The sequence below is a fragment of the Glycine max genome, chromosome 8 (genome assembly GCF_000004515.6).
Source record: "Glycine max cultivar Williams 82 chromosome 8, Glycine_max_v4.0, whole genome shotgun sequence".
NCBI classification, from domain to species: domain Eukaryota; kingdom Viridiplantae; phylum Streptophyta; class Magnoliopsida; order Fabales; family Fabaceae; genus Glycine; species Glycine max.
In genome coordinates this window covers 37,676,703-37,690,015 of record NC_038244.2, presented here as the reverse complement: position 1 = coordinate 37,690,015, position 13,313 = coordinate 37,676,703, and the positions used below count along the sequence as shown (strand labels likewise).

General features: G+C 41.2%; 1 protein-coding gene across 1 annotated transcript; it reads left to right on the top strand.

Moving 5' to 3' along the window:
* Positions 1-350: 350 nt before the first annotated feature.
* Positions 351-1,715, top strand: LOC100782326 (zinc-finger homeodomain protein 2). Its single transcript, XM_014779303.3, has 2 exons — positions 351-1,236; positions 1,346-1,715. Exons 1-2 carry the CDS (start codon positions 465-467, stop codon positions 1,381-1,383), a joined length of 810 nt encoding a protein of 269 aa, XP_014634789.1. The 5' UTR covers positions 351-464; the 3' UTR covers positions 1,384-1,715.
* Positions 1,716-13,313: the final 11,598 nt, after the last annotated feature.

Sequence of the window (13,313 nt, the reverse complement as noted above, 5' to 3'; positions counted from 1 at the left end):
CTGTAACTATTCTCCATATTAAGGATTAGTCTCATAGTTGGTCTAAGGAACTAACACTTATCAAAATATCTCAGAATCTCATTGAAAAACCAAAATCCTAATTACAGTCCTTACAAAAGCATACTTGTATATTATTTACCAATAAAGTCCTTACAAATTCATGTCTCCTCAAACATACATTAATGCTTTTGTAAGAGAGAGAGAGAGAAATTACCAAGGTAATTGGATTTACCCGGTGGAAGACAAGGATGAAGAATTAAGAGTTGCATAAGAGGGGATATCGGGGATAAAACAGAGAAGCGGAAAAAGTGTATGAAATTGAAACTGCTATATGAGAGAGAGAAATTAAAAGAGTTCATTCAATACTTCTTGTTTGTTTCCTCTTCAGCACTTGTTTATATGTTCAATCACCCACCACCGTCAACGATCACACCTTTCAAGCAAGAAATTCCAATATTTCCAAAATGGAATTTCAGAAGCATCATGAGGAAGCTGAGCTTGGGCTGCCCATAGCAGTAGCAGCAACGAGCTATGAAGAGTTTGGAATGCCACTGAATCACGGCGAACAAGAGCCAGTGGTGGAAGTGATACCAATGGCGGTGCCAATGGCGGTTCCAGTGGCACCACCCACCAACATTGTGGCCCAAAACAGTGGCAAGGGAAAGTACCAAGAATGCCTCAAGAACCACGGTGTCTCAATCGGCAAACACATTATCGACGGCTGCATCGAGTTCCTGCCGGGGGGTCAGGAGGGCACCCTGGAAGCGCTAAAATGCGTTGTGTGCAACTGCCACCGAAACTTCCATCGTAAGGAGACCCACGACACCTACTCAGTGCCCTTCCACCACCACCACCCACCGCTGCCACCCCCAGTGCCATTTGCAGCTTACTATCGTACCCCGCCGGGGTACCCACACATGACGGGGCACCAACGTGCCATGCTGGCACACCCGTCCTTGTCAGGAGGAGGTGGGCCCCAGCCCCCCTTGGAAGACCTGGAGGACTCAGACCCTACGAGTGGTGCCACCACTCATGATGGGTCTGGGTCGAGCAGCAAAAAACGCTTCAGGACCAAATTTACCCAGCATCAGAAAGACAAGATGTTGGTCTTCGCTGAGAAACTCGGGTGGAGGATGCAAAAGAATGATGACAGCGTCGTGCAAGAGTTTTGCTCCGAAATCGGTGTTCAACGTCATGTGCTAAAGGTGTGGATGCATAATAACAAGCACACCTTAGGTAAGAAGCCCTAGAGGCTAGAAGGAAAAAATAAATCCACCCCTTTTCCCTCTTTCTCTTTCTCTCTCTCTCTCTCTCGCTATAAACATATATGCTTCTTTGTTTTTAGTTACCATAACAATAATAACAGCCATCATTCCAAGCTAGAAGCTCAACGTTGAAGCCTGGGAGATTGCGTTGTTGAATGTCTAATAAGTCTGCTCATGCTAGCTGGTCAAGACATTAGTTCTTAGGGTTTTTTTCTCTTTATGCTCACCTTGTTTAATTTTAATTTCTTAGGACATGGGAGAAGGGTGGGGGTATTTTCGGTAATCCATTTGGTTATGTTGGTTGGTATAATGTTTGAGGATCCATGATTCTAATTCCAACAACATTGTTGCTGGTGAACTGGTTTACTTGGTTCTGAATATCAATCAACAGTGTTTGTTTTTCTTAGTGCATGTTTTGTTACTTTGAAAAAAAAAGGAATGTGCATCAAAGATTAATTCAATTGTCGACACAAAAGACCAAATTTGAGGGGATACTGGGGTTTCACTAGTGACCCAAAAATTCTAATTATGGTTATTACAAAAAAAAGTGTGTGATGGTCGATGGAACCTGTTTTTGGAACATTATTGCATTAACGAGGGAATAGGGATTAGTTTTATTCTAATTTGAGCGCATGAATAGTGACGATGACAAAGGTAATTGAATTATTTTTGTTTTTGTTTGTTGATTTTGAAACTTTCATATGGTCCATATCCTAAGATCACATGAGAGCCAACAACTCTAATTACGATCATTATAATAAAAAATGTGTTATGGTTGGTGGAACCATTTTTGGAACATTGTTGCATTGATGAGGGAATAGGTATCAGTTTCATTTTAGTTTGCGTGCATGAATGATAGTGGTGACGAAAGGTAATTGGATCATTTCTATTTTTGTTTATTGATTCTGAAACTCTCATATGGTCTCTTATATACTAAGATAGTTGTTGGGAGGAGAAACTTTCTACCATCAATCTCTTCCGACTTGCATTTTTCAGGCGAAAAGATCTAAAATGGGTAATTTGTTTCTAAATAAATTTTAAATAAATACCCAAAAACACCCAAAAACAAATAAGTCGTAGTATATTTCACGACTTCTCAGTTCAAAGTCGTAATTCATTTTACAACTTTTTTCTTTTCTATTGAAGTCGTAAAAAAAATTACGACTTCTTATTTTTTTTAAATGGAATTTTGAAGTCATAAATTATTTTAAAAATATTAACTAAAATAAAATATTAATTTAAATAAAATTATTAGACGAATTTAAAGTTATAAATAATTTTATTTAAATTAATATTTTTATATTGTTTTATTTATAGAAAAATATAAAAAAATATATTAAATAAAATAATATATAAATATAAAATCAATAAATAAAACTAGAAATAAAAATATTATTTTGAATAAAATTATTTATTATTTTAAAGTCACAAATTTAATTTTATTATAAGCAAACATTAGGATGTTCATTTTACAAAATTGACTAATAACCAAAGTGAAACTAAGGCTAAAATCAATTCATAAATCAAACTTTTGTCATTACCTAAAAAGCCATTTTTTAAGGTCCAACGCCTTAAAATGGTCTTTTCCGCTTTTATTAGTTAAACATAAGATTTCTAAAAAAGGCCTAAAGTCAACATGTAGCTTTATTATCTCTTTTCAAAAATAACAAGAGATCATTAATGGTCCAATGCCTTAATGTTTTCTCTCTTTTCAAAAAGAAACGAAAGATTGTTTAATGGTTCAACGCCTTAAATGACCTTTCATTCAATCAAAATATATCTTGCAAAGAAGGATAAAACCAACTTAACCAACGCTTAGTTCTCAAAGAACTACGTAGGTCTAATTTCCTTATTACAATTGAGGAATACGTAGGAGCAAGGGAAACACCCTCGTCGACCACAAAAAGATAAAAATTATAAAAGGCATAAAAAGACATAAAGACATAAAAGGGAACGTAAAACAAATTGAAGTCATGTTTGCACATTTGATTAAAGGCTGTCGTCCCTTGTGACGGACGTGTGGGGTGCTAATACCTTCCCCGTATGTAAATACAACTCCCGAACTTTTCACTTAAAGTTCGTAGACCACGTCTTTTCTGGTTTTTCCGACGTTTTCCTCAAATAAACATTGGTGGCGACTCCACGCGTATTCCTTTCTTGGAAGACGCTTTCGGCGAGTCCCGTGTCGCCCTCCCGCCGAAGGGTAGGTTGCGACAATGATAGATCAAGTTTGAAATATTTTTCTTTTGTTGATTCTTTCTTCTCATTACATATGGACTTTTTATTTGATATACGTTCCAATTTTTAGATGATGTTTTTTAGTCTTACTTTTGCTTCTTATATCATAAAAACAAATTCTACTTAAAATTGTTGAAATTTTTTTTGCTTATGAGGTGTTTAACAAAATGCCTCACCCAAATTCCATTACGATTTCTAGCAAGTCTTAGGTTACAAAAGCAACAATGACCATTAATTGACAGACCAAAAAAATTGCAAGCTCTCATACACCATCTAAGCATATGGATATTGTTGAACACCATTGATGAAATGTTGAAATTTTTTTTGCTTATGAGGTGTTTGACAAAATGTCTCACCCAAATTCCCTTAGGATTTCTAGCAGAATCAAGTAATAATGGTTTTAGTGTCAAATTTCCTTTTTATGAAGGATGCAACAAATGTTGCTATTGTCACTAACTATGAGTTTCTATTTATGTAGGTTAGGTGTCAAGGAATCAAGGTTAGAGAAATTGGATGAAATTCAAGTGAAAGCTATCAATACTTCTACTGGGAAGAATTTGTGGTCTTGGCCGGAAGACGCTGACATCTCCGGGAAGGGTGCAGATGACCACATTGGTCTCTGCGTGTCAACAGGTTCGCTTGCCTATAGTTGACAGAAGGTGCGGATAACCATAAGGTGTGTTTGCATGCTACCGGACCCTTGGGTCACGATAGCAGAATTGAGACTTTTTTGCGGTCTCGGCCAAAAGACGCTGACCTCTCTAGGAAGGGTACAGATGACCACATTGGTCTCTACGTGTCAACGGGCTCGCTTGCCTCTGGTTGACAAAAGGTGCGGATAACCATAAGGTGTGTCTGCGTGCTACTGGACCCTTGGGTCACAATAGCAGAATTGAGACTTTTTTGTGGTCTCGGGCAGAAGACGCTGAACTCTCCGGGAAGGGTGCAAATGACCAAATTGGCCTCTACGTGTCAACAGGCTCACTTGCCTCTGGTTGAAAAAAGGTGCGGATAACCATAAGGTGTGTCCACGTGCTACCGGATCCTTGGGTCACGATAGCAGAAATGAGACTTTTTTGCGGTCTCGGTCGGAAGATGCTGACATCTCCGGGAAGGGTGCAGATGACCACATTGGTCTCTGTTGGATCAAGTGGCCTCGAAATAATTAAGAAGGGGGGGGGTTGAATTAATTATTAATGAACCTTTACTTATTAAAAATATTTCCTTCTTAATGTTACTAAATTCAATTAGGCTTTTACTATAATGTTAAGAAAGTAAAAACAGAAATAGAAACTTAACCAAAAGTAAAAGCGATAATTAAAGTGCACAACGAAAATTAAAGAGTGGTGGGAAGAAGAAGACAAACACAAGAATTTTATACTGGTTCGGCAACAACCCGTGCCTACATCCAGTCCCCAAGCGACCTGCGGTCCTTGAGATTTCTTTCAACCTTGTAAAATCCTTTACAAGCAAAGATCCACAAGGGATGTATCCTCCCTTGTTCTCTTTGAACAACCAAGTGGATGTACCCTCCACTTGAACTGATCCACAAGAGATGTACCATCTCTTGTTTTCAGTTACAACAACCCAAGTAGATGTACCCTCTCTTGTTCTTAGTTACAACAACCCAAGTAGATGTACCCTCTACTTGTACCACAAAGGGTGTACCCTCCAATGTGTTAAGACAAAGTTCTCAGGCGGTTAGTCCTTTTAAACTTTGTGAAGGGGAAACAAAAGATATCTCAGGCGGTTAGTCCTTTGAAATATTTTGTTTAAGGGAAAGGGAAGAATCAAAAGAATTCTCAGACTGTGTCGTTTTGAATTCTTTGAAAAGGGAGAAGGGAGACACAAAAGAATTCAGGCGGTTAGTCCTTCGTTCTTTTGTAAAAGGGAGAACAGAAACACAAAAAGAATTCAGGCGGTTAGTCCTTGTCGAATTATTTTTGGCAAAGGGAGAAGAGAATGAAAAGATATAGCACACTTTTATTTTCTGTGAAAGAACAAGGTTTGGAAACCAGAAAACTCAGAAAGCTTTTGGCAAAGGAAGAAGAAGAAGAAGAAGTTCAAAAAGATGTTCAAAGAGATTCAAAGGATGTAAAAGTATATATATAAAGTTATTGAAATTCAAGTCAAGGTCTTGCTTTTATAGACTCCTCATGTCTGGTCAAGAAAAACCATTGGAAGAGTTATAACCTTGAGAAAAACCTGAAAACCATTGGAAGAGTTACATCTCTTGATTTTTATTCAAAACTTGTCACTGGTAATCGATTACCAAAACCATGTAATCAATTACACAAATAATTTTATGAAAAGATGTGACTCTTCACAATTGAATTTGAATTTCAACGTTCAGATACACTGGTAATCGATTACCAATATATTGTAATCGATTACACCATTTAAAAAACAATTAGAACGTTGCAAATTCAGTTAAAAGCTTTTGAAATCAAACTTTTCCACTGGTAATCGATTACAGGAAACTGGAAGTCGATTTCCAGAGAGTAAAACTCTGGTAACTTAGAAAATTTTGAGAAAAACTCTTTTGAAAAACAAAACTGTGCTATGTTTGTTTTTTGAAAAATCTTTTCAATACTTCCCATGTGAGGTCTTCTTGATTTCTTCTCTTTAATCTTGAAATCAAACTTCTCTTGATTCTTGAATCTTCTTGATTCTTCTCTTGAAATTTATCTTGATCTTGAACTTGTTGACTCAATCTTGAAATCATTCTTTTGAGCTTTTTGTCATCATCTTTGTTATCATCAAAACTACTTGAATCAACTTGATTCATCATCATGAAGCTTGCTTCTACAGTCTCTGCGTGTCAACGGGCTCACTTGCCTCTGGTTGACAAAAGGTGCGGATAACCATAAGGTGTGTCCGCATGCTACCGGGCCCTTGGGTCACGATAGCAGAAATGAGACTTTTTTGCGGTCTCGGTCGGTTGTCGCTGACATCTTCGGGAAGGGTGCAGATGACCACATTGGTCTCTACGTGTCAACGGGCTCGCTTGCCTCTGGTTGAAAAAAGGTGCGGATAACCATAAGGTGTGTCCACGTGCTACCGGATCCTTGGATCACGATAGCAGAAATGATGCTTTTTTGCGGTCTCGGCCGGAAGACACTGACATCTCCGAGAAGGTGCAGATGACCTCATTGGTCTATGTGTGCCAACGGGCTCGCTTACCTCTGGTTGACAAAAGGTGTGGATAACCATATGGTGTGTCTGCATGCTACCAGACCCTTGGGTCACGATAGCAGAAATGAGACTTTTTTGCGGTCTCTGCTGGAAGACGTTGACATCTTTGGGAAGGGTGCAGATGACCACATTGGTCTCTGCGTGTCAACAGGCTCGCTTGCCTCTGGTTGACAAAAGGTGCAAATAACCATAAGGTGTGTCCGCGTGCTACCGAACCCTTGGGTCACGATAGCAGAATTGAGACTTTTTTGCATTCTTGGCCGGAAGACGCTCACATCTTCGGGAAGGGTGCAAATGACCACATTGGTCTCTACGTGTCAACGGGCTCGCTTGCCTCTGGTTGACAAAAGGTTCGGATAACCATAAGGCGTCTCTGCATTCTACCAGACTCGCGAGTCACGATAGGAGGATGGGGTGGTCGACAAAAGCGGGGTTTTTGCTCCTTCGTATCCTCAATTTTTGATGAGGAACTTAGACCTACGTAGTTCTTGATTTTGTGAGACTAAAATAGTCTTAGTGTTCTTTCACTGAAATGCGAACATGCTTTAGTAAAGAACAAAACCTCCAACTGATTAGGGCAACATATAATTTTTGGAGAAAAACAATGTGTGTATTGGGGAAGGAGAGTATGCTGATAAAATTTTCTCATAACCACAAATGAGATTTTGGACGTTAGCGTTTCGTTTCTAAACGACCATTTAGAGGAAACACTGGGTCCAACTGAGAATAGAGAAAAAACTACTCAAAGTGTATCAATCTCACACATGAAAGTGTTTTATCCTAATTCCGAACCATAGATATGTCATGATTTGACTTTGCAACTCATTTCCTATCATATCTGAGATAACATGCGTGATCATGGATCAATAGGACTTTTTCGGGAATGGTGTTTATGGTGGGAAATTTGGCTATGAGTGTTTTGGCCTTTTCCTTTTATGTTTTTGTTTAGTGCGGGGCGAAAAAGTTTCCGGCGCACAAGATTTTGGTTGGTAATCAAAGGGAGACGACCACTTCCAGTCGTGGTTTTCTTTCTTTTCTTACTTGCTCGTGACAACTCTGTATGTTTGTTCACATACTGTCTGGTCCGAAGACCTTTCTGTATAATTCCTTTTTGTTTTCTTCCGATCTTTGATCGGGAACTTTATTTTTCTTTTGTTTTCTTCTGATCTTTGATTCTGAACTTTCTTTTTTTCTCTTCTTTTGTTTTCTTCCGATCTTTGATCGGGAACTTTCTTTTTCTTCTTTTTTTTAGTTTTTTCCGAGGGCGAGGATGGACATTCTCACCCTGGGTCAAGGTTTATGGTGAGTTGGGATTTTGGCTCAAGGCTTGTAGAACGGTTGGACATGATATATGTCAGGGCGTTGGTTTGGGCAGCGGTTCAGGGATAAAGGAATGTCTCACACTATTTACATGACACACATGCAACAATGATGATTTGGTAATTTTATGCAAAACTGGTCATGCATGCACCCATGTGGACACTCAAGCATCAAGTTTTTATGGTCATGTGACACTAGGGCTCAAGATTCATTTTCCCTATTTAAGTCAACCCAGTGTTTTCAAAACATGTTCTTTTATCAATTCATGCATTCATCCGAGTCCATTTTGGGAGTTCGGGAAAATTTTCACAGCATTCACCCTTCAGGTGTATACACATTTTTTTTACCAAAAACTGGTGTTATGATCAGTGAATCTTTTTTCAAAGAAAAACTGGAAGTTATTTCTTTTCAAAAGCGTACTGGCTTTTCAGCCGAAAGATATATTTTTTGTTCTTGTTTGTTTTTGTTTTTTCTCTTTCTCTTTTTTTTTCAAAAGATTAAAAATAGCTTGTAACCTGGGCACGGTTGATGCCCGAGATCACATCTTTTTGAAAAAGGTGTGTGAATGAAAGTGCACAAGACCTACACATTTTTTGCGTTTCGAACAAATCATCGTAAAGTTAGTACGACCATATGCCCAAAGCGATAAATTACTCACAATGCGACAAATAACTCCATGTTCAGTTTAATCACAATGGACATAATAACTGGAAGCAGATAATGTCAAATCACAAGGGAAATAAAAAAATAATTGAAAGCAATAATGAAGGATAAATCACAAGTTTGGTGATTCCAGTCGTATAGCTCAGCCTCCTCCAAGGAAATCCGGAAATTCATCATCCCTTAGCTGCCTTTGTCTCTGTCTGAGGAATGACCATCCCTCAATGGCCTCAAAATGCTAATGATGTTCCACACTCTGGAATCAGTGTTTGTCGAAGCCTGTGTCGGATTGCGGGGCTGCATTGTAACCCTCTTCAATGGTGCCCTTCCTGGACCTTGTCGCGGGGAGCTTCTTCGTAGCCAATTCTAGGTTGCCTCCTAGTAGCGCTTCTTTAACGTCTTGAGCCGGACGCGTGATGACGATTTGTCGATCATGGGCCTAGTACCTGCTCGTACTTGCCTGGGTGGTTGGTCTCCTACTGGTCGGCCATGTGTCATAGGCAACACTCCAGCCTTTGTAGATAAGCTGAGGTGGACCCTGAAGGTGGTGGCGGTGCGTCTGTTGCCCCCTGCTGGTCGTCCCCAGGCTGCTGTGGTGCCTCACCCTGTGCCTGCCTGGGGGCACAAAACTTCTCGATGAAAGCCCGGTTAATGAGGGCCTAGTGATCAGAGCTAGGAACCCTAGGGCCCTGTTGGACTTCTCTGAGTCCAAGGGACCCCTCGTAGGGGGCGCAAACCCTACAAATAGTAGATGGCATTAGAAATCAGTTGAGCCACATGCATACTTCCTATGTCGTGACGGCACAGACCAACTGATACTTCCACAGGGGGAGATCGACATTGTGGTCGTTGGGCAGAATGTTGCTAAGTAGCAATGTCATCCATATCTGTGTAAGAATGGTCATGTTAGTGAGCATGATTCGCACTCGTCTCTTTGCAGCGGCCTGGGAGAAATTCTACCCCAATATGCAGAGTAGCAGCGCGATAGCCTCCTCCTCTGGTTGTGCTCGCATAGTTGGCCCTTCTCCAATATCAGGGTGTGGCCCAGGAACTGATAAAAGAAAACTACTAGCCCCTCACCCAGGAGCGCAAGCCTCGATTAAGAATTAAAAGTGAAGGACCTTGAATTCTCTAAAGGCGCAAATGTGGAGCCCTCTGAAAGTGAGGACGTGCAGCCCTCTGAAGGCGAGGACGTGTAGTACTCTGAAGGCGTGGACGTGTACTGCTCTGAAGATAAGGGCGTGCAGCCCTATGAAGGTGAGGGCGTGTAACCATCTGAAGGTTAGGGCGTCTAGCCCACTGAAGGCGAGGACGTGTAGTCCTCTAAAGGCGATGACATGTAGTCCTCAGAAGGTGAGGACGTGTAGTCCTCGGAAGGAGAGGGCGTGTAGTCTTCTGAAGGTGAGGACGTGTGGTCCTCTAAAGGTGTGGGTGTGTCACCCTCTGAAGGCGAGGACGTGTAGTCCTATGAAGGCGAGGACGTGTAGTCCTCTGAAGGCAAGGACGTGCATTCCTCTGAAGGCAAGGACGTGTAGTCCACTGAAGGCGAGGACGTGTAGTCCTCTAAAGGTGAGGACGTGTAGTCCTCTGAAGGTGAGGACGTGTAGTCCTCCCAAGGTGAGGACATGCAGTCCTCTGAAGGCGAGGACGTGTAGTCCTCTGAAGGCGAGGACGTGTAGTCCACTGAAGGCGAGGACGTGTAGTCCTCTAAAGGTGAGGACGTGTAGTCCTCCCAAGGTGAGGACATGCAGTCCTCCCAAGGCGAGGACGTGTAGTCCTCTGAAGGCAAGGACGTGTAGTCCTCTGAAGGCGAGGACATGGAGCCCTCTGAAGGCAAGGACTTGTAGTCCTCTGAAGGTAAGGACCTGTAGCCCTCTAAAGGCGAGGACGTGTAGTCCTTTGAAGGCGCAATCCTCTAAAAGCGAGGGTGTGTAGCCCTCCGAAGGCGAGGGCCGGCAGACCTCTGAAGGTCAGGACATGTATCCCTTTGAAGGAAAGGGCGTGCAGCCCTCTGAAGGCGAGGACGTGTAGTCCTTTGAAGTCGAGGGCGCGGAGCCTTCTGAAGGCAAGGGCGTGTAGCCCTCTGTAGGTGAGGACGTGCAGTCCTCTGAAGGCGAGGACATGTAGTCCTCTGAAGGCGAGGACGTGTAGTCCTCTGAAGGCGAGGGCGTGTAGCCCTCTAAAGGCGAGGGCGTGTAGCCCTCTGAAGGTGAGGACGTGCAGTCCTCTAAAGTCGAGGGCGTGCAATCCTCAGAAGGCAAAAACGTGTAGCCCTCTGAAGGCGAGGACGCGTAGTCCTTTTTAGGTGAGTGCGTACAGCCCTCTGAAGGTGAGTACGTGCAGCCGCATTGACCTCCATTATCTTCTTCATGCTCATCATGGCCTCCATCATTGTGACCATTTGTTCTTTCATGGCCTCCATGTCGGCCTTCATCAGCTCTTGCACCTCATTTACTTCAGCCATTACTCCAGCTCTAGCATGTGTTCAGTAAGGGTGTCGTAAAGTGTGTTCTTCCCTTATGATAACAATGATTAAAGTTTGGTTTTCAGGGAAAGAATGCAATGAGCAATGCAACCAATGAAAAGCACGGATGTATGCGAATGATGCATTGTTTGAGCTTTATCGTGACTTTCTTTGTTTTGCAGAGGAAAATGCAAGGATCATGCATGAGCGAACATGAAAAAGGTGTGCAAAAACATGTTAATGGAGAAGAAATGACTTATGCAAAATGCAATGCATGAAATGATAAGTGACAAATGTAGGAACGGTATGTCCATTACGATGCCATGAAGAGATGCTTATGCGATGCATGATATAAATGCATTTATGGACACGAGAGCTCGGAAAAAAATCATCTCTTCTTACTTGCGCATTTGAGGGCGCAGTGCCCCATATGTGCAGTTAAGAAGGTGATATGTACCTTACAGCTTCCCGTGACAAAAGACGAGACCAACATACAACGCATGCGTGACGACATGATGCAGACGCGCAAAAGCACAACACGGGGATGTACACAGTATGGCAATATCCATAAATAATCATACAGCAAAGACATACATGACATTTAGGATATATGCATGGCAGTGTTTAAAAGGCACACAACGTGATGGCTTCGTGCCCCTATTTTAGGGACCTAAACAGGAGGAACTAAAAGGCTTTTAGTGATAATTCTCATGGTGGTCATATCTCTCTTGATGGTTTCTAGAGGTATCATCCCCTTTGAAAAACATATTGCGGCAGTAGGGACTACCAGCAACAATATGTTATCAAAGAGAAAAACTCTAGATGAGGGTTCACTGTTATCAAGCAAGTCAGAGACCAAGCATGATCACAAATTCACCTCCACTCCTTATGTTCCCATGGACCTGGGTATAGGGCCCCTTTTCAACTCACCGTGTGTGCAAAAAGTTGTTGGTGTTCGTGTGCATCAAATGAATAAATATCTATCTCATGCATACATTAAAAAGCATACTAAAAGCATCAAAGAGTTATATACAAAAACGTAAGAGAAATAAAGGGAAACAAACAAAAGAAAAGTCATGGTAAGGAATGCACATAGATCAAAATGTCCTAACTCTCTTAAAACAGTTCCCAGTGGAGTCGCCAACTCTCGCAACCTACCCTTTGGCAGGAGGGCGACGGGAGGCACACGGGTGCGTCTTCCAAGGAAGGAAGGCGCGCGGAGTCGCCACCAACGTTTATTCGAGGAAAATGTCAGAAAAAGCAAAACGTGTGATCTACGAACTTTAATTGTGAAAGGTTCGGGAGTTGTTTTTACGCACGGGGAAGGTATTAGCACCCAACGCATCCGTCACAAGGGATGACAGCCTTTAATCAAGTGTGCAAAACATGACTTCAAAATTATGTATTTTACCTTTTTTATGTTTTTGTGGTTTTCTATGGGGCTTTTTGTATTTTTTACCTTTTTGTGGTCGACAAGGGTATTTCCTTTGCTCCTACGTATTCCTCAATTGTGATGAGGAAATCAGACCTACGTAGTTCTTTATAACTAAACATTGGTTAAGTTATTTTTATCTTTTTTCGCAAGATATATTTTAACCGAACAAAAGGTCATTTAAGGCATTGGACCATTAAACGATCTTTTGATTTTGAAAGGAGAGAAACGTTAAGGCATTGGACCATTAATGGTCTCTTGTTTTTGAAAGGAGAGAAACGTTAAGGCGTTGGACCATTAACGATCTCTTGGTTTTTGAAAGTAGAGAAATGTTAAGGCGTTGGACCATTAACGATCTCTTGGTTTGTTTGAAAAGGGGTGGTCGACAAAAGCGGGGCTTCTGCTCCTACGTATCCTCGATTTGTGGTGAGGAACTCGGACCTACGTAGTTCTTGCAAAAACGGTAAAGTTACGTGTTGATTTTATGCTTTTGAAAGGTCCATGTTAACCGATAAAAACAAAGAGGATCGTTTAAGGCGTTGGACCTTAAAACGGTTTTTAGTGATTTTTGCGGACAAAGCTTGATTTATGAGTTGATTTTAGTCTTAGCTTCACTTTGGTTATTAGTCAATTCATTCAAGGAAACTTTCAAAGAAAAAATGTCCGATTAATTTTTTGATAATTTTATTATTATTTTTTCCAAGATATTTTGATTATTTTATTATTATTTTGCTTTTTT

What these genes read in the sequence shown, in the direction of transcription:
- LOC100782326 (XM_014779303.3), top strand. Translation starts at nt 465, where the DNA reads ATGGAATTTCAGAAGCATCATGAGGAAGCTGAGCTTGGGCTGCCCATA. An exon ending in TAATAACAAGCACACCTTAG is followed by an intron (nt 1,237 to 1,345) that starts GTAAGAAGCCCT and finishes CTTTGTTTTTAG; the next exon opens with TTACCATAACAATAATAACA.